The sequence below is a fragment of the Acomys minous genome, assembly GCF_964271855.1.
Source record: "Acomys minous genome assembly, chromosome: 11".
Taxonomy (NCBI): Eukaryota; Metazoa; Chordata; class Mammalia; order Rodentia; family Muridae; genus Acomys; species Acomys minous.
In genome coordinates this window covers 104,233,060-104,254,371 of record NC_140492.1, presented here as the reverse complement: position 1 = coordinate 104,254,371, position 21,312 = coordinate 104,233,060, and the positions used below count along the sequence as shown (strand labels likewise).

The 21,312-nt window shown below is 40.7% G+C and overlaps 1 protein-coding gene across 1 annotated transcript; it reads right to left on the bottom strand.

Moving 5' to 3' along the window:
- Positions 1–1,957: 1,957 nt before the first annotated feature.
- On the bottom strand, positions 1,958–7,063 carry HTR1A (5-hydroxytryptamine receptor 1A). Its single transcript, XM_084801644.1, has one exon. The coding sequence runs from the start codon at positions 5,979–5,981 to the stop codon at positions 4,701–4,703; it is 1,281 nt and encodes a 426-aa protein (XP_084657770.1). The 5' UTR covers positions 5,982–7,063; the 3' UTR covers positions 1,958–4,700.
- Positions 7,064–21,312: the final 14,249 nt, after the last annotated feature.

The following is a 21,312-nucleotide window of genomic DNA, read 5'->3' as shown; positions in this document are numbered from 1 at the left end:
AGAGAGGAATTCTGGGAAGAAGAAGGACTGCAAAAAGGAGAAAGAAGAGAGACCTGAAGAGAGGAAAAGAAGGCCGCCATGGGTTAGATGGGGAAAAAAAACACGTGGCTGGTGTGGATGGAGAATCTGACCCAGATGAAAAACATGAGCAAGTATTTGGGATTATGAGTAAAAAATAACTTAATAAAAGTTATTAAAGACAGATGACATAAGATTGAGGCAAGGATCCCATGCCTGCCCCACTATGGGAGGTAGTTTAAAGGATTGATATCTGCCCTGCCCCATCTAACTAAGGCTAAAATAAACTAAAATAAACTAAGGCTATTTTAAAGTATAAGTGTCTGTGTCTTGATTGATTGCTTGCCAGGCCTACATACCCCAGGAGCTAATCAAGGTCAACCAACCTACTGAAAAGTGGCATCCCAGGCCCCTGCTCACTAGGAAACAGGGATCAGACTTGGTTTTCTCACCTCTTAAAAGGAGTTCATCCCAACTCCCATGTGCCCAGACCTCCATCCTGGATGGACTTTTCTTCACATTCTTCCCAGGCACCCTCCCCAACCATGCCTTTGTCATGTGAATCAGGCCAGCCTCCTTTGGTTCACCTTGTTTAAAGGGCACTTTCAGCCCTCCTGAGTGGACATTTAGTCACAGCAGCTTATTTATAGATACTCAACAAGGTAGGAATTGCCCTCATTGCAATAACAGCATATACTGTTTTGTATTCCTATATTGTCAACCAGGGGCTCACATGTGCACACCAATAGTGGATCTCTGGGTCTTTCTAGTCACCTAGAAGTGAACCCCTCTGAGCCATAGAGCTGATCTCTGGATATTCTCCTGTAAAAGGAAGGCCCTTAGGAATAGAAAGTTGCTGTCTCTATGGAAGAAGCAATGTCAGAGGGGAGAACAAAGGTGAGAAAGGAAGCTCTTCTGATCTCCAATGACAAATGTGCAGAGTCTGGCACTTTACACAAGGTCAGTGATACTTTTAATGTGAAATTATTCAGATAAGAAACTCCAAAAAGACCTGGGGTGCTGGTGCATGTATTGTATCCTAAGGCAGGCAGTTATCTGTGAGTTTGAGGCCAGCATGGTCAACAGAGTGAATTCCAGGCCAGCTAGGGCTACACAGAGAAACTTTGTCTTGAAAACAAAACAAAATAAACAAACAAACAAGCCAAACAAACAAACAAAAAAGCATCTCCAAATCATTCCTATGTTTCAAGTGCTCCAACTTGACATTATATATATATATATGTGTGTGTGTGTGTGTGTGTGTAAACATATTGTATAATACATATAATCTCTATCCTGAGACACACTGCATGAATCTTCTGAGAGTTTTGTTTTTTGTTTTTTGTTTTTTGTTTTTGTTTTTGTTTTTTTGTTTTGTTTTGTTTTGTTTGCTAGGTTCATAGTAGCCCTGACTTTTGTTTACCCTTGAGGTTAACTGAGAGAAAAATTGCTTGTCTAGGAGTTGTAAGTTAAAATGTAATATTTCTCTATGTGTTAAATCCCCTACTTAAAGAGGACATGGTGGCCAATGTCTTTAATCCCAGTACTCTAGAGCAGAGTAGAAGATCTCTTCCATTAAAATCCAGTTTTTGTGGTGCGGGCAGGGAGCAGGGGTGCTGGGAAGATGACTCAGAAGACAAGAACACTGGCTGCTCTTCCAGAGGGTCTAGGCTAAATTCCAAGCACCCAAATGGCAGCTCACAATGGTTTGTAACTCCTGTTCCAGGGAATCTGTTACACACACACACACACACACACACACACACACACACACACACACACACCAAACCATGCAGGCAAAACACCAATGTACATAAAATAAAAATAATAAATTATTTAAAAGGGCGGGAGGAGTTAGCTTGGTTTACATAGAAAGTTCCAGGCCAGCAAGGACTACATAGTTAGACGAAAGTATGTTTTTAAAAATCCCTACACGGAATTGTGCAATCACTGCTATTTTCACCTTTATTTTTGTATTAATCTAACCAGCACAAATGGAAAGTCTTATTAAATAAAGACACATAGATTACTGGTCTTAGTTTATTATAGCATTGCCATTATTAAAGTCCTTTATTTTCACAAGGAAGAGTGAAGGCCAATTTTGATGCATGAATATTTTACCTTAATACAAGTATCTTAAAATAAAACAAACATCGGGGTTCTCAGAGCTGTGCAGCATGTTGCACCTATTTCTCTGATTTCTCTATTGCTTGGCAATTATACTCCAATTGGGTGCCCCCTTTCCAGTCCTGTTTAAAGTCTCTTTCTCAAAATAGCAGGATTACTTACTACCCCTTCCCCCATCTTAAACAAACACTCCTATGGGAAAAAATACAAATAAATAGAAGCTAGAAGTCTTGGTTTCCAAATGTAACATCTGAAATCTGGGGGCTGGTTTATTTCAAATAAAGAATCTGCTCTAAAACTAGTGAAACATACAGGAAAAAAATGTTTGGTCATATAGTTCTATTTAATTTGGGTGAGCAAAGAGCAAAGCTGAATTTGCAAACAAGTACTATTTGTGCTAGAGAAACCCCGTGTATCTGCTCCACAGAGCCCCCATCAGCCTCTCACATGCCGAGGCGCTGCAGGCTTAACATCTGAAATGGCTCTGCTACAACAACGGGGTATGATATCCATCCCCACTATAGAGAAGTTCAAAAGATAGAGGCTTTGTTCGGTTTGGCAAACAAAACAATGGCTTCAAGTGGCCGGGCAGTCCTTTCGCCCTCTTTATAAACACAAGGTGAGAGGGAGTAGGCGTCTTACTGGCAACTTAGGCGATAAAAAAGATGGCAGCGCACTTTTCAAAACAGCAGGTGCAGACATCGGACGCATACCGCGGAAAGGAAGGGGAGTGAGAAAACACCCTGTAAATTCTGGAAAACGAAACCACTATTCAACAGAACGTTCGAAGTTCAAATGTAACACAAACCTCTCCGTGCCCTCTCCCATAGCTGGAAATGTACATTCAAACGAAGCACCAAAATAATTTTCCTTTCCGGGGATGGGGGTGGGGCAGCAAAAATAACTGCAAAGGGAGAAGTCCTAGGGAGAAAATGCTCTACAAAACCGGTTTCCCACCTCATAGCTCCGGGTCAGAAGAGCCTGAAACGAATTAATCCTCTAGATTCTGAGACTCCACAGTGGGCGCCCTCTAACCCCTCCTCTGAGGTCTCCATTCCTTTAGGTATCTGTCTCTGAGATCAAGATCCTAGGTAGTGTGTGAGGCGTCAATACCCTTCGCAATGAGAGCCCAGCGTTCTGTTAGTTTTGAGTGCTCCCGGAATGTCCCAGAGAATGAATCCAGGCATTATAAGGATATGCTAAACAAAGCTATTCCTGGATCGAAAGGAGAAAGGGGTGGATTGAGCAAATTTGCATCCTGTGGTTAAAATTGCCCTTTTTGGTTCCCCAGGACACACCGCGGGAGTTGGGAGCACTTAGGAGGCTTTCTGCTCTTTGCCTCCTCTGAATGCCCCACACCCACACTCCCTTACAAGTTTCTAGCTCTCTCTCTCTCTCTCTTGCACAAACTCTTAACTTCTCTACCAGCTCCTGGAGGCTGTGAGTGAGTGAGGCAGAGGAACTTGAACGCTGCAAACCCAAGGCCAGGAGGCAAGCTCTAGCCTAGGTTCTGGCTGCCAAAATCCAAACGCAGTGTGGGGTGCGCCATCCCTAGCATCTCAAAGTCCCCAGTGCGCCCTCCCTGGCCAGCAGTGGGCGCCTCCTGCAGTAGACACGTAGCCTTGCCAGAACTTACAGAAAAACCAACAAACTATACGAATAAAATCTGCCTTCCAAATAGTCTGATTGTCAATTTCTTTGGTGAGTGCTGACACCAAGGCAGGAAACTATCCACAGGCCTTCCTGGCTCTTCCCCATGGGCCAGGCCTCATGCTTATAAGGCCACTCCAGCAGACATTTTTGCCACTTGACTTTGAGTTCAAGAAAACCCAGAAAATGGGCGTTGTGCACGGGGAAGAAGGGTGTTTCACTTCTCAGCAAGGCAGAGATTTCCCAGACACTGTAGGCCAAAGTAGCTCCAGCTGCTTTTTCAGGCCAGCAATGAGTGAATGGAGACCAGACTCAACAGAAAAGATTGACGCCCAGAGGAAATAGATATTCTAGAGCAGTCTTGAACCTCAAAGTTCCATAAGTAGGGCAAAGGTTGGCAGGTCTAGTGGGCATGGCAAATGTCACAGAGTTTATATTTTCTGTTTGGATTTTCTGCCTTGAGTCACCGCGGTTTAAACTTCTACCCCGGAGAACTGGGATTTCAGATAGGGAAGAGGTTATTGCAACTATCAAAACTGATCCTAGGGCCAAAGACCAAGCCAGTAACTTCTCACACAGATTCTAGAGGGTTCTCTAGGATTTTTTGCAAAGAGCTGTATCATTGAAATGAGTGGGGAGAGAGAGAGAGAGAGATTGAGAGAGAGAGAGAGAATGAGAGAGAGAGAGAGAATGAGAGAGAGAGAGAGAGAGAGAGAGAGAGAGAGAGAGAGAGATCTGAAAGCCATGGAGTGAGAAGCTGCATATCTAGGAAAAGCAAGTTATCTGAAAGTGTTGCTTCCAGGAAGGGGTTACTGAATGAATGGTGAAGGTCCTGTAACCCCTACATTCTTCATCCTCCTCTTCCTCCTTCTCCATCTCCACCACCACCACCACCATCATCATCATCATCGCCGGCAGAATTTGCACTTGATGATCTTCTTAAATGCGTTTTGAAAGTCCTTGTTGAAATAAGCATAAATAACGGGGTTGAGAAGGGAGTTGGAGTAGCCCAGCCAGTTAATTATGGCACCCAACAACGCAGGCATGTGGCAGCTGCTCTCACAGAAAGGCAGGACCAGGGCCACAATAAAAAAGGGGAGCCAACAGAGAATGAAGGTGCCCATGATGATGCCCAGGGTTTTCACTGTTTTCCTCTCACGGGCCAGGGCCATCTTGCGCTTTGCCTCGGCATTGCGCTCATTTTTTCTCTCCAGGCAGGCGGGGGCATAGGAGGTAGCCCCTGACTCTCTGGGCAGAGGGAGGTGCTCTTTGGAATTGCCCACTCGGTGCACTTCGATTACCTCCAGGGTGGCGTCGTCGTCACCCAGCCTCACCGCGCCGTTAGCGCACGGAGCCCCCACCGCCCTGTTCTCAGCACCGCGCCTCCAGTCCCCACTACCTGGCTGTCCGTTCAGGCTTTTCTTGGAGGGTGGGGCCGACGATGTCCCGACGCTGGCGCCTGCTCCTTTCTTTTCCACCTTCTTGACAGTCTTGCGAATCCGGAAGCGCGCAGCTCTGAAGATGCGCCCGTAGAGAACTAGCATGAGCAGCAGCGGGATATAGAAAGCGCCGAAAGTGGAGTAGATGGTGTAGCCATGGTCCTTGCTGATGGTGCACGCGTCGGGGTCGGAGCGGTCTTCCGGGGTGCGCCAGCCCAGCATGGGCGGGATGGAGATAAGAAAGCCAATGAGCCAAGTAAGCGAGATCAGCGCAGCAGCGCGCCGGGGCGTCCTCTTGTTCACGTAGTCTATAGGGTCGGTGATCGCCCAGTACCTGTCTAGTGCGATGGCGCACAGGTGCAGGATGGAAGAGGTGCAGCACAGCACATCCAGGGCGATAAACAGGTCGCAGGTGACCTGGCCCAGGGTCCACTTGTTGAGCACCTGGTACAGAGCAGCCATGGGCAGCACCAGCACTGACACCATGAGGTCGGTGACCGCCAAGGAGCCGATGAGATAGTTGGCCACATTCTGGAGGGAGCGCTCCAGGGCGATGGCAGCAACCACACAGGCATTGCCCAGCACCGCGCAGAAAATGAGCGCGCCCAGCAGCAGAGAGGTGATCACTTGGTAGCTGAAGGTCACGTCGGAGATGCCAGTATCGTTGCCACCTGTCCCTAAGGGCTCCTGGGATGATGTTGTGTTGTTGCCCTGGCCAAGATTGAACATATCCATGCCTGCTTGCATGCCCGATGGGGTGGGGGAAGGGAGAGGGGGGAAAGCTGAAAGGGGATCTCCTTTGCCCCTCCCCCCTAGGGTCTTCCGCCTTTTCTTGGGAGTTTCAGAGGGAGGGGATCGAAGGACTGGAGCGGGAAGTTCTTACTGCTCCCGCGAAGGCATCTGAGGAGGAGCAGCTCACCAGCGCTCTCTTGCACCGGCTCCCGCGGGTCCTGAGCGCTCAGAAGCTCCAGCCAGGAAACTGTTGTTGGCCTGAGAGCAGCTTCCAAATCTCTGGATCCTGGAGAGATGGCTGCAATATCTGTCTCAGGCTGTCCATTTCATTTTGTCGCTGCCCAGCTGGCTGCGGGAGCCAGACTCACCCGACAGACTAGCAGTCTCCAGTCTCAGAAGTCTCTGGATTCCAGAAATCGCATCCTGTGGGGTCACTCTGTGACTCTCATATCCTAGTTCCTTCTCTTCCTTTCTCCTGCCTTCTCCAGTCTCCGCTTTACCTTTTTTTTTCCAACCTCCTTCTCCTGGCTCCCTCCCACTGGCCTTCTCCTCCAGTTCCCCTTTGCTTCTCACCTCTCTTTCTTCAGTCCTCTGTGTCGCTCAGACAGCTAGTTCCCCTTCCTCCCACGCTAACCCCCACCACCACCCAACACTTCCCCAGTTCCGAACGTCTCCTTCTTTTGGGTCCCCGCCCTCCTCTGCCTCTATCCAGGCGTCTTTAAGTTCCAGTCAACACACTCAGAACTCACTTCATATACCCGCTCCGATCCGATCTGCTAGTCAGACCAATGTTTTAACAGATTAAACCCCGCCTCCTACCCAGCAAAAACTAGAAGGAGATACAAGAACAGAAAGAAAGAAAGAAAGAAAGAAAGAAAGAAAGAAAGAAAGAAAGAAACCTTTGCCCACTACCTATTGTCTTTATTTCTGCCAGGTTCTTAAGTAGAGACAGGTTCACAGTGTAGTTATTGGAAACAAGGAAAGACACAGGGAGCTTGAAGGTATTAAAACTGGGCAGCCCACTCTCTAAATTATTAGGTAGAAAGTGCGGGGCTAAGCTTCTTTAAAAAAAAAAACCAAACAAAAAACAAAAAACAAACAAACAAAAAAAACGGGTTCGTTTATCATTTTACCCTATCCTGGGACCATGGTGCCTACGACTTTTGCGTACTATCCTTGTGGGTCGGGAGGGGATTGTTATAAAGGACGTGTTAAATGATAGGAGATGAAAAACAGCTGAATCTCAAAGAAAATATTTTTTAAAAATCAAATAGGCGTGTGTTCTAAACACACATCCATACACTTTTCAGTCACCACTACTCTCTTTATTTCAATGATTTCTCTTTATTTCCTATAGATTTGTAGCAAATAAATTCGGGGAAATGTTTTGTCTGTGTAGTGTTAGCAAGTGCCTGCATCCTCTATGGACTTTGGACTTTTGCCTCCTTCACCAGTCGGCAAACCTCTAGAGAACTTGGTGGCATCCCGTGTCTCCAGCAACCATGAATCTGTCTGAAATTGAGTTCAGCACCTGGGACAGCTCCATGCAGTAAGGGCTTGCTTATGTCGCCACCTTCCGGCAAGTGCTTCAGAGTGCCATCCAAAAATGCTAGTCTTAAATTAAGCATGGATTAAGGAAACCCAAATACCTTGTCTCAACCGATGGGTCACTTCCGCCCGCCCCACCCCATCCCCGCCCCATCCCCTCCCACCCAACCTTTTTCTCCAAAAACATTTACATTACGATTCATAATAGTAGCAAAATTCCAGTTATGAAGTAGCAATAAAAAGTTTTATGGTTGAGGGTCACCACACCACAACATGGGGAATGGAAAGGGTCACATCATTAGGAAAGTTGAGAACCACTGCTCTAAGAGAAAGAATATTATAAAATAAACAATTTTATTTTAAATATTTTCTTCAAGCACTTCTTTTTTTTCCCCTCTCTCAGTTTTCCTTGGGTTTTTATGCCAAGCCTCTTATATGTTCCAACTCCTTTTGAAAGCTTATGACATCTATCATTCACAAATTCTATAGGAAAAATGGCCTTTTTACAAGATACAGACAACACTTTCACCTAAGAGTTGTGGTGCCACAGCTTGTCCTGTAAGACTCACGCATTTTATTGCAGCATTCCCTTTTACGTAAAGAAATGACTTAGTACTGAAAACAGAGATGTCTAGAAGTTTGTTTTAAACTATTTTTCTTTTTGAAAAGAAATCAATCCCACATTGAACACAAATAATGGGACTTCTAATTAATCAGAATGAAAAAAAACAGCACACAAAAGTTATACTTAGAGATTCTGATTGTGTACCTGAAGGGAAGAAGTAGACAATGCGGTTCTCACAGAAGCCAATTCTAGACAGCAAGCAAAGGTTCACCACAAATTGCAATACTTTATTGTTGTGTCCAAATCTGAGCTTTGAGTTTCATAGTTTTGAATCCTTTAGACCAAAGAAAAAGAGTAATCACTGACTCATCAAAAAGAAAGGAAGAAAGAAAGGAAGGAAGGAAGGAAGGAAGGAAGGAAGAAATCTAGCTGAGTGACATAGACAACACAGGGCAGTGTGTTTGAAGATGGATGGATGGGGCAGGGCTCCCCGCTCCACCATTTCAGCCTACCAAAACAATGAAGCCGCCATGCGTGGTGGGTGAGTCATAGCACTGAGAGAAGACATGAGAGCCCACAGCAAGACAGACCCTGAGAGACTCCTTTTAAAAACATGAGGAAATGTAAGTTATCCTAGTAAAATCCCTCACAAACATAGAGCTAAATTGCTTATCAAAATATGGTTGCAACTGCAGAGCTATAATGGACGTTTAAAGTATGAAATTTATAAGAGCAAAACATTAGAAGTGTAGCTAAGACTATAGAGTAAAAGAAGAAACATTTGTATTCACAGAGCAAAGATACACAGAGCAAGAACCAACTTGAGCACAAATGTGTCAAATTTAACATATACAAACATGTAAGTCACAAATCAGAAAAACATGTTAGTCAGCAATCACCCTTTATGTACTAAATCCTAAATATTTTTCCTTTTTGAGAAAGTTAAAAGCTTTAGTCTGGAGGTCATGTTTATGAAGTCTGGGATGTGCTTTTCTACCTTAATATGATAGAGCATAGCATATTTAATATGGTAGCATGTACCATGTTTAATTCCAGTTAAACTACTAGGAAATTCCCAAATAGCTCATATTCATCCTCAAATTAATGGACATGATATATCAAATACTTGCTTTCTTAAAATGTAGGAGATTTGTAGATGCTCTTCTGGATACTAAGAAACTGGACGTGCAGTGCTATAATACTGTGGCTTTTAGGTAACTATCAGTTTTGTGTAGTTTTTTTCAAACTTGTAATACTGTGGTATATAATAAAATCAGACTAGTGTCGCATTTCTTCATGCTCACACTTAACAAATTTTTCTATGTTTAACTCTTAGGACATATAGAAGCTAGCCAGGTAAGCTAGCTACAAATATTTAATTCAGTATTTCCTTCTGGAGGTAGATGCAGGCAGATCTCTGTGAGTTAAGGACCAAGCAGAAATATGTACTGAGGAAGAGTACATCATCATCACCACCACCACCACCATCATCATCATCATCATCCTGTTTGGAGTAATACACAAGATAGGATGATTAAATGGCACAAAATTCACCAGACAGACATAAGTCCATCCTTCAAGACTTCTGAAGTTATCACAGGGAAAAGCTTGCTTTCTGATGCTTATTACTGTTATGATTTCCAGACAAAAATATCAATCATCCTGCTTTTATTTCTAGCTTGAGTTTACTAGAATCAAGCCAGAACTTGTCAGGTTATAGATTTATGTGTGCTATATCATCCATCATGTGGAATTTCTCTGAAATACTTTATGAGAGATAAACATTTTTTAAGATTTTCCACAGGAAATTTGATCGGAGCCCAGCATTTTAATATAGTTCTTTGGCCATGAATATAAGACAAAAAGGTTTTAAGATGAAACTTTGCTGTGGTCATTGCTGAAGTTGAGGTTTATCAGAAATTCCTTAACCATCATCTCCCAGCTACAGTAGGGCTGTGTGCAAACTAGTTACAAACCAACTCACTAAAGTTATTTCCAAAGCTCCTGTTTGAAAAGAAAAATGGTTTAGTTCCTCAACACTAGGATAGATTATTAAATGCTAAAAATACTGTTCCAAATTAAGTGATCACCAATGCTAAAATCTTAAGGTAGTAAGACAATTATATTTCCCCCAGAACTGTGAGTTTTGACTGGAAATCACTTCAAAAGTGAGGTTTGGATAGGAAAATTTTGTTTAGATAATTTGAAAATTAAGGTTTTCGTATTACTCAAAATTTACAAGAAATTCAAATAAACCAAAAGAGTAAATTCTTTAAGCCTGAGCACAATTTCTTGTGTCTAATCCTCACTATCCATCTTCCCCTAGAAATATTATTTCTTCACAGCTCTCTTCCTGCTATTCACTTCTTGTGGCATCCCAGTATTTCAGTAGCAAAACACAAAGCTGTGGTATTCTTGTTTCCTAGATAATCAAATGGGTGCAACCATAGACTTGTTAACAATCAAATGACATAACGTCCTTTGTTAACCCAAGATGATCTTCAATGAAATCTAACAGTTACAGAGATGTAAATTAATAATATTGTCTTCCTGGTGATAATTTTCCAAAAATGTGGGGGCAAAGAACTAGGTGTGCATAGTCAGAAAGTAAGAGCTTATAGAACAAAATATAGAAGGCCCTATTTGATGAGAACAAAGGCAACTTCCATGTGGGTGTTACTCTCTTTTATTCCTTAAAGAATTTATTAAGTTTCCAATCTCTAGGAAATCTGGGGAAAATGTGAATGGTTTAAAATTATGATCATTGTATGCTGGAGCTTCTTGCCTTAGATCAGAAGTTATTGAAGAGGAAAAGCAAACACAGCAATGAAAGTTCAATAACTAGTGTTAGGAAGAGTCTGCCGTTCCTCCGGGAGCTCATCCATGTTCATTTCAAGGCATGAAGTAAACAATTGAAAGAGATAGCTGCCAGCTGAAAAAATGCTGTTAAAAAAACAGCCAGTGAGAGCTGGAAGGCAGTGTTCTCACTGTGGGAAAATATCAAATTCATAATAATGGGTATTAGTAAATGTACTTTTCAGATCTCAGTTCCTCTAGGATACTATCTAAATTAGTCAGATTAGAATATTTCTGAAAATATTTTCATCGTTCATTTTTGGAAGAGTAAGAGCATATTTAAGATGAGACAAATATTAAGGATGTGAACACCATTACTGGCTAATCTGAGGGGATTTGAAATTCAGTTCAGTCAAGTAATTACTTTAAGCAAAGTTTAGGTACTCTGTTAATCTAAAATTGGGAGGATGGACACATTTTTATTTTCTTTGGCAGGTATTTTTCATATGAAACTAAAAGCTCCATTTCAATGCATTGGTTTGATTTTTTTTAAACACAGTATTTTGTAAACACAACAAATATGATGATGGAATACTAGCCTCATACCATGCTACTTGGTCTATGGAAGCAGTAGTAAGCATTGTGTTAACTGGGAATGGCTAAAGGTTGTCGTTCTGTATTGAAAAATTACTCTAGGCTTTCATTTTCATCCTTCCTTATGTAATACATACAAATTACAAAATTGAAGTAAATACTATAATAAATATTTGCATATTTAAGAAATGCTTAATAAAAAGAATAGTTTTAATTCAACTGGTGTCATATTTATTCTTAAATGTAGTATTTATCATTCCCATGAGTTATGTTTCTATATCATACATAAGTGCTACCAGCAAATATGGAAATGATAAATATCTATTATATAACATATATAAAGTATATATATTTAATACATATATGTGTATGATATGATATATGATATATATTCCTTCTCTTCTTATTTACTAACATTTTGAGGCATATATCTATGTTAATGCAAAAGCCTTTCATTAATTTAATTTCATTTTGTGAGGATGATCTGAAATTTTCTCATGCTGTAGTCAGTGGAAATCTGAATCATTCCAAAATTCTTCCACTGTTAATATTACTTCTAAAGGAAGCTTTATGTCTTTTTAAAGAATTTAAGTAGTTCTTCTTTTTAAATATTTATTTGTATTATTTTATCTGTGTGTATGTGTGAATGTACATGAATAAAGGTGCTGAGTATAGGCCAGAACCTTCGTGGATTCATATGAAGCTACAGTCGAGGGAGTTGTGAGCTGAGTGGAACAAAAATCAGGTCCACTAGAAGAATAATATACTTTCTTCGCTGAGCAAATCTTTCTAGCTCTTCTTAGTTCTTAAACAAATCATACAGTAGCTTTGCTATGAAGTGCAGCTTTTTATATGTCAGTCCAAAGTGGGTCCCAAGATGCTGAATTTTTTGCTAGCTTACAAATGGTGATGTTATTGCTGACTCATAAATTATAATTAAATCTAAGCATCTAGAAGTAGATTATTGGTTTCTAAAATACATCAATATTCACCTTCACTGAACATAGCCAGATTCATCTCCAGAAAATTTACATAAAACTTCAAAATAACAAGTATGGGTTGAATTGTGTCACCAGAAAGGGTAAAAGATTCATCCAGCCTGTGAATCTGACCTTATTTGGAAATAAGATCTTTGCAGTTGTAACTAAGAATAAGTTCACTCTAGACTGACACACAACCCAATACCACCATGACATGAGTGTTTACTTATGTGTATCCTTGGAAAGTAAAAGAAGCTTAGACATGGTCATAGACAGGGAACACCATGTAAAGATGCCGAGATACACATACATAGGGAAAAACGTCGAATAAAAACAGGAGCAGAGCTTGAAGTTACAAGACTGTTAAGCCAGGGAAGGACATTTCCCAGCAACAGACACCAAGACAGACTTAATGAGAAATGTCCTCCAGAACCGTCAGTGCAGTGTCCATGGTTTCATTTTTGACGTATTATAGTTTCTGTTGATTTAAGCAACTCGGGTTATTATGCTGTGTTATCGCCATAGGAAGCTAACATGGGCACTGAAAAGCACTTATATTTCCAATTCTTTCACTGAGGCTTGGTGGGATTTTGTTGTTGTTGTTGTTGTTGTTTAAGTTGCCTCACTGTGAATCTGATTACATCTTTTCCTTATATTTAAGTTACATCCTTTACTTTTCTTTTTAAATTGCTAATTTCACAAGTTAAGAATGTTTTATTAATAGTAATCTTTTGCTATTTGTACTGCTAAAAAAAATCTTATAGTACACAAGCCATTATCTTTCCTTGTTTTCATACTTAGTTCATTAGTGAACCTAAGCAGAGCTAAACAATTTGAATGTCCCATCATGCTCAGAGAGAAGAATCAATGTTCCTCCCAAATCATCATGTCAGTTAATGATAACTTCAGTTGTGCTCTGCAACCGTTTTCATTAAACATGTGACTGTGGAACAGGAAAGCTGGTTCAGATATTTAACAGAAAAATATAATTCAGGAAATGTGTGGCAGTGTTGGGGTCTCTGCAAGAAGTCCTTGAGATGTCATGGCATGAAATTGTGCAACTGAAGTCCAAGATACAGTAGACATTTCCAGATACTGGAGGTGCCATAGCTATAAGACACTCACAAAGGAGAGCTGCAGACATGAAGTAGCATGGCCCAGGGGAAAATCTACCTGTGTTGTGAACAAGCAGCAGAAATGAAAGATGCTACCCATGCCCTTTGTGATGCCGTCAGTTTCACTACGACCTGGGCACAGTGCTACATGATTCGGTTTTCCTTGCTAGATTTTGGTCGTTCATTGGGTTTTTAACTTCTTGCTATGTCTTTTGGAAATAAAAATGTCCACTTGGCACAATTATTGTCAGAAGTGTGTACCTCATTTTTGACTATGTATGATCTCACAGTTAAGATTTGGATTTTTAAAGTGCTAGAATCATAAAAGACCATGAGGGAGATGTACTTCTGGTCGCACTTGTGGGAGATTATCTAATGACATTGATTGAGGTGGGAAGGTCCAACAATGGTGAGTATCGCGCTCCCCTGGCTGGGATCCTAGAGAGTGTTCAGTAGAAAAGGGCACTTGAGTAAACAGCATGCATTCACCATTCTTTGCTCTCTGACTCTAAATGCAGTGTCACCAACAGGTCTAAGCTTCCTATGCGTTAACCACAATAGACTGTATCCTTGAGCCAGACAAACAAACAAACAAACAACAACAACAAAAAAACTTCCTTTAGTTCCTATTGCCAGAGAATTGTATCTTGGCAACAAGAAAATAAACTAAGACCTATTTACAGACCTCAAAATTCTTTTAAAATTATTTCTGCTTTCTTGAAAAGTTTTTTATATTATTTTTATATTTCGGATGACAGCCTCTTATCTTATTTTGTTTTATTATTTTTAAGATTATAATATAGTTACAGCATTGCTTCCATCTCTTTCCTCCTCCCAAGCCTATATAACCCTCTTTACTTTCTTTTAAATCCATGGCCTCTTTTGGTATTCATTTTCCAAAATTATTTTTTTCTCAATTATCTGAGCCATCTTGGAAGCTAAAAATCATCAGAGAGCATCTTTAAGTATAAACATCTTTCAGTATATTTATTGTAAATATGAATCATTTTCTCCCAATCTATCACTTAATGGGAAATTTAAGCAAAAGCAATGATTTCCCAAAGGCGTCAATGTCCATCATGCCAGAGTAAAGGGAAAATGATTGGAGCAGAATATCTGATTATCACTAAATGCAGGATTAATATCATTTTACTGACAAATATAACCATATAAACCCTTTTCTACAAGAAATGTCAAAGTTACAGATTGCTTATAGACAGAGCAGATCTTTCGAATCTTAAGCTTTTTTTTTTCATTGTCTGGAAAACACAACTGCATTTGCTAATACTCCAGGGGAATAAGATGATTGCCACTGTGTGTATCTCTGGGCCTTGTCCTTTAGACTTTAGAGACAACTGTTCTGTCTTCAGTAGAAAGAAATGGAGCCAAGTGACAAGGTTTGTTATTAAACGCTTTGGCTTTGACTCATGGCTTGTATAATGTAACAGCAGTGAGAAATAGCATGGCAAAGTCTGGGCACCACGTTAGGTCCTTCCTATACACTATGACATTCAACTCCCACAACTGCTTGGACATCTTCAATTTTCAAATAAACAAATGGATGCTCCGGGGCGGGGGGGGGAGTCTGTTTCTTGTTTGCTTCTTAAATATTTGAATGCATTGGAAAACAGAATTCACAACGTGGAGAAGCACTTCCTACATACTGAAGCTTGACTTTTAGCAGCAGCTGCTATGGATCCATTCAAGATCACCAGCCGGTGGTGAGCAGGAGCTGATCAGCTGGGGTTGAGCAAGGAGGGAGGCCAACATTAGGAGTCTACTATAAACCCCAAACCCTTGAAAACATCCATTAAGGGTTACCTAGGTCATTCTTAGTGGTCTCTCCTACCCCAGGATCCTGGCTGATCTCTTGACAAACTGCTTGAGAGCTCCTCAATATTATTCACCTAGCCTTTTGCAATAAAGACTGTGGAGCTCTTATAATGGAAACTTATTCAAATAAAATAAAAGACTCTTAACCTAGACCACACAATGGGACTTCAAGTTATGTTAATCAAAGGCATCTGCTGTCATTATCTAGGTTCCAAAGCAAATGGTCTAGCCTAGTGGAAAAGACCCAAGAAATGGAAGCACTCTGAAGTTAAAGTTTGTGTTCGATAATTCATACCCCAATTCTTCTTTACATTCACTCATTTCTAAAAGGATATCTTATCTATCTACCATACTACCAGCACCAAACCCATCTCTGTAGGGATTAACCTCTTCAGATAATCCTAATGAGGAAGGGTTAAGAGTAGTTGAGCCAGGATAGAGTTACTACTATACAGTTGGCTCCTAACCAGAGGCAGGGTACCCTTTCTGTTACCCGCAACAGAGTCCTTTCTTTCAGGACAGTGAAAATATCCAATGGACTGTACCAGAATATTCTACCAATGAGAAGGTCTATATTGTCAATAACATGGTAAGAAAATGAGTAATCACCTGCTTGACAGCGGATTTAATGAGAAAGACTGCATAGCAAATCTGCTTTGGTTCTGGCTTTGCTCAAAAAGCTGTACCAAAATAGATATTCTGGCAAGTCCTTTTCCCCTTGTTATGGAGAGAAGAAAAAGATTTTATATAAAGATTACACCAGGGGATAAACTAAAATAGTTCATATGTTAGAATGTGCATAAAAATCATCTAAAGAACATGTTGACAATGCAGACTCCAGACCAGTGGCCTGCTGGAGTAACGCGGGGATCTGTCTGTTTAGCAAGCCTCTTATATGATGCTGGTGGTACAGAGATGGACCCTGTAAACAAACAGAAACATCCCATTTTTATGTAATATATAAATAAATGTTCTTCCTTGGATTGTTATACAAACTCAAAGGCCCTTTGTCATTTCTTAAGTGAAAACCCAATTTAAGAAAAATCTAAGTTTGAAGGCAAATTATAAAGTTCACAGCAGGATCATTCCAGGTTAGTGGTTCTCAACCTGCACATCAAGACCCTGTCATGGGTCAAATGACCCTTTCACAGGGGTGGTATGTTAAATGTCCTATATATCAGATATTTACATTACACTTCACAAAAGTAGTAAAGTTACAGTTATTAAGTCGCAACAAAAATTACTTTATGGTTGCGGGTCAACACAACATGAGGAACTGTATTTAACGTGTTGCTACATTAGGAAAGTTGAGAACCACTGCTTGATATGAAGGGGGAAGCAATTGGAAGAAAAGAGGTCAAGTACAGTTGGAGACAGCTGGGAAGCTGGGGGTGGGGCTTCCCCACAATAGAAAAACATCCATGCAAGAAGGCCAAGTCTGAATTGGAGTACAGAAGAGCACCTGCTCCCAACATGAGTACATTCTCTGTTGTGAACATGCTGGAGAAAAATGTTCCACCCAACTGCTCTCCTGGAAGTCTAATGTGATAATCCTCTTCTTAGATGCAAGCTCTTCAAATCAAGCTGTGGAAAATGCACTACTTTTGCTCAGCTCTTGTTGGTGAAGGGTTAGTTGGGTCATAGCCCATGATTTCAGGTCTCACATCTTCATGGGAAATGGAATGTTTCAAGTTTAGGAAATGCAAGATGTTGGCAGCCCACTTAGAGCCATGCAGTCACGCCTCCGTGAAGCTGCAGGTGGCATTGGAGAGAGCTAGTGCTCTGACTAGCCAGAAAATGGACTCTTGGTTTTTGGTATGTATTTTCCCTATTTGTATCAGTACACGGTAACAGAATTCAATATCATAAGTCATTGGATAGTTCTTTCATATTTATTCATATTATTCGTTCATTCCAGAAGTATTGACTTTAGTATACTTTCATTTATATTCCTTAAAAGAAGACTCTTAGCCAAATAATTTGGTACAATTAATTAATGTCAACGGAGTGTCATCCCACAGAACAGAAGCGAGGGCATGGAAAGAGAGAAGTAAAATCCAGTTAATATAAAAGCATGAGGACCGACTTAATCCTCATGGGATTCTTCTAGAGTTCGTCAACCTGCCCCTGAAATCAGCTCTCTAAAGGGACAAGCTCTGAGAACTCCACTGAGCCTTTTGGAAAGAAAAGTCTTTTCTTGTTAACATCTTGTTAACATCTGTTTCTAATCAACCCGCCCTACTCCCTTGACAAGCACTCAGGTAAGAGAAAGTACTCAGATCTCCACGGGAAATCCTGCCTCCACCTCAAGCCCTCTCCCCTCCCTACGCCCCACCCCTACCCAAGCCCCACCTCCTCCCCAAATCCCTCCTCCTTCCCGAACTCTGCCTCCCATCCCAAACCCTCCTCCTACCCAAGCCCTCTCCCTTCCCTACACCCCACCCCTTCCCAAGCCCTACTTCCTCCCCAAATCCCCCCTCCACCCCAAACCCCGCCTCCACCCCAAACCCCACCCCCCACCCCCAAACCCACCTCCTACCCAATGCTCTTTCCAGAGTCTTAAGTTACTTCCTGTAGAAAGCAATATAAATAGCTGGGTCCTGAGAAAGCCCTATTCCTAGTTTTCTGAGAAAGCGCCAGATAGATTTCCAAAGCGGTTGTACAAGTCTGTATTCCCACCAGCAATGAAGGAGTTTTCCTCTTTCTCCACATGCTGGCCAGCATGTGGTGTCACTTGAATTTTTGATTTTAGCCATTGTAATGGGTGTAAGATGGAATCTCAGTGTCGTTTTGATTTGCATTTCTCTGGTGACTAAAGACGTTGAGCATTTCTTTAAGTGTTTCTCAGCCATTCGATATTCCTCTGTTGAGAATTCTCTGTTTAGTTCTGAGCCCCATTTCTCAATTGGGTTATTTGGTTTGGTGGTATTTAATTTCTTGAGTTCTTTATATATTTTGGATATTAGACTTTTGAATAGAAGGACCCTGAAGGTCCTAGAAACCTACAAGAACATCGTGATGGGTGGGTGGATCAGGGCCCAGGGGGGTTTGCTCAAACTATTACACTAACCAAGGACAATACAAGTAGTAAACATCAAACCCCTACTCTGATCTACCCAATGGACAGGACATTCTCCACAGTTATATGGAGAGTGGGGACTGACTTTGACATGAACTCTGGTGCTCCATATTTGACCACCTTTCCTTGGTGGGGAGGCCTAAGGGCACTTAAAGAAAGAATAAGCAGGCTACCCAGATGAGACTTGATAGCCTATGACCCTATAGTGAGGGGAAGGAGGTCTCCCTTGGTCTTAGACCTAGGGGAGGGCAATGGGGTGAAAGTGGGAGGGAGGGAGGAATGGGAGGATACAAGTAATAGGATAACAATTGAGTTGCCATCTGAATAAATTAATAAAATTAAATTTTTTTTAAAAATAAAGCAATATGACAGGAAATAAGCTGAAGTGAGTTTAACCGTATACCCTATGGAAGCTAAACTCAGAGGAGAGAACTAAAAACTGTTAGTTATGGCATGTATATGTCTACTGTAATATGTCCAGCTTCTGCTGAGCTTCAAAAATTATGTTCTTTTGGGCTTTCTACAAGTTGTGTTTTTAGGGTAGGGAGCACAGCGGAAATAGCATCAGTATGAATGATATCTGCCACAGAAACAACATATGTTAGAAAGAGAAGAGGAAAGAGAAGAAGGGAAGGGTGATTTGGAGAAATAAGAGGAACCCTGGAGGAAGGGAAGTTGAAACAGAGTTACCCAAATGTAAGCAGAATAGTCATGGGGGGGGGGGGGGAATAAGGGGAAAATGGAAGGGAGGGAAGAATGGGAGGATACAAGGGATGGGATAACCATTGAGATGTAACAAGAATAAATTAATTAAAAAAAGGAAAAAAAATACAAAAAAAAGATCTTGGGGATAAATAAAAAAGGAAGGTTATTGTTTAATAGTTTTATATTGGTGTGTCAAGTAGACAAGGAATCAATTATTCTGCCTAGTTTTATGTCAACTTGATATAAAAGTCATTCAGAAAGAGGAACTTTAGATTGAGAAAATCCCTCCATAAGAATTTCCAGCGGGCAAGTATATAGTGCATTTTTTTTAAATTAGTGGTTAATCTGAGAAGGCCCAGTTTATTGTGGTTGGTGCCATCCTTAAGCAGGTGGTCCTGGGTGATGTAAAAAAGCTAGCTATGCAAGCCATGAAGATCAAGACAATATTCTCCACAGCCCCTGCTTTCAGTTCCTGCCTCCAAAGTCCTTCCGTACTTGAGTTCTATCTGTGACTACCCCTGGCAACAGCTCCCTACGAGTTGTAAACTAGGATAAATGCTTTTCTCCTCAAGTTTCTTTTTATAATGGTGTTTTATCATAGGAATAGAAACCCTAACTAACATGCATACTTTTATTTATTTATTTATTTATTTATTTATTTATTTTAGTTTCAACAACTTCATAAGATAGAATATTTTAGTTCCTGATGCAAAGAGGAGGAAACTAGAGCACTGATTCACATTACTTGCTTGCCAAGGTCAAATTTCCTACTTAGCAAAGACACAAAGACTTGTGGCCCAACAAGCCTGGTTCCAGAGGATGTGAACTGATTGCTGTACCAATCATTTGCCAATTTTTTTCATGGAAAGGAAGATCTGCCTGCCTAGGGATTATACTTATTTTGAAGAAGCAACTCATAATTGTAGTTTTAGCAGTCCCTGTAAGCAACCCTTCTGTATCTATTCACTTAGTCAATATACTTTGTTCTAAGCGGCTTTACAATGTGCCTTCCCCTCTTTAATGGCATTTTTGGCTTTCCAAGGTGCAGCCTCCAAGAGAAGAGTTCGCTGATGTATTGATCATCACAGGACCACCAAGTCGTCGTCCTTACCTGAACTGAAATGGTTTGGCACTGGGTATCTTTTCAATGCTTTTTGCTATCATTTGGCTGTTATGGGTAGCTTGTCACAGCTAGGGACAGTATCAAACTGTTCTCAAATTTGTTCCTTTATTTTTAAGTAGACCCATTCTGCACCCTTACTTTCTTTACCCCAATCTAGCATTTTTATTTTGTACTTACATAATGGGGTTATTAAAGTTTTTCCAACCTTCAGAAAAACCTCAGCACTAAATAAAATTTAACTCTCTTTAAATGAAAATTGGTCAATAGTTATGACAAGAGTACATTATATTTCAAACTTCTCCATCTGAAGAGCTAACAAAAATATTCTACAATAAAAACCACAATGACTAAAGCCTATTGAACCAGTGTCACATGGCAGGCACAGCTAAGCGCTTTTTGGATTTTATTTTGTTGATTAAATGAGAAAACTGAAGCTTAAAGATGTCAGATTTCCTCTTCATCACCACAGCTAGCTGTTCTGGAGTGTTCGCCTTCACCAGCAAGGACGGTTTCTGTAATTACATTCTGAAGACTTTGTTTGATCAGAGATTAGTGAAGTAATTCTGAATAATAAATTAGTACAAGAGGATTCAAAAATGAACTAATAGTAAAAAAAATAAAAAGTGGTCCTTGGACCCTAAGATCCTGAGTATCAGAATTACTTCTTGCAGATGCTATGGAAGTACTTTTTCATATCTACTTTTTCATACTTAGATAACCAAAAATATATATTAAGCAACACCATATCAAGGGCAGACCAAAATCTTTGTTATGGACTAGTAAGTCAGCCTCAGTGACATACCCACCTTTGGAGGAACAACTGTACAATTTCCTCATGAACAAACCTAACACTGATCTTTGATCAAACAAATTCTTCAGAATGTAATTATATATCCAAAATTTATAACATTGACCAATTTATAAATAAATCAATTTCTTTCATTGAAACTTTGGGAGAATTCATAATAGGTCACTATTATGCTAAAAACATTAAGCAGGCTACTAATA

Coding starts and splice junctions, on each gene's coding strand:
- HTR1A (XM_084801644.1), bottom strand. CDS start 5,981: ATGCAAGCAGGCATGGATATGTTCAATCTTGGCCAGGGCAACAACACA.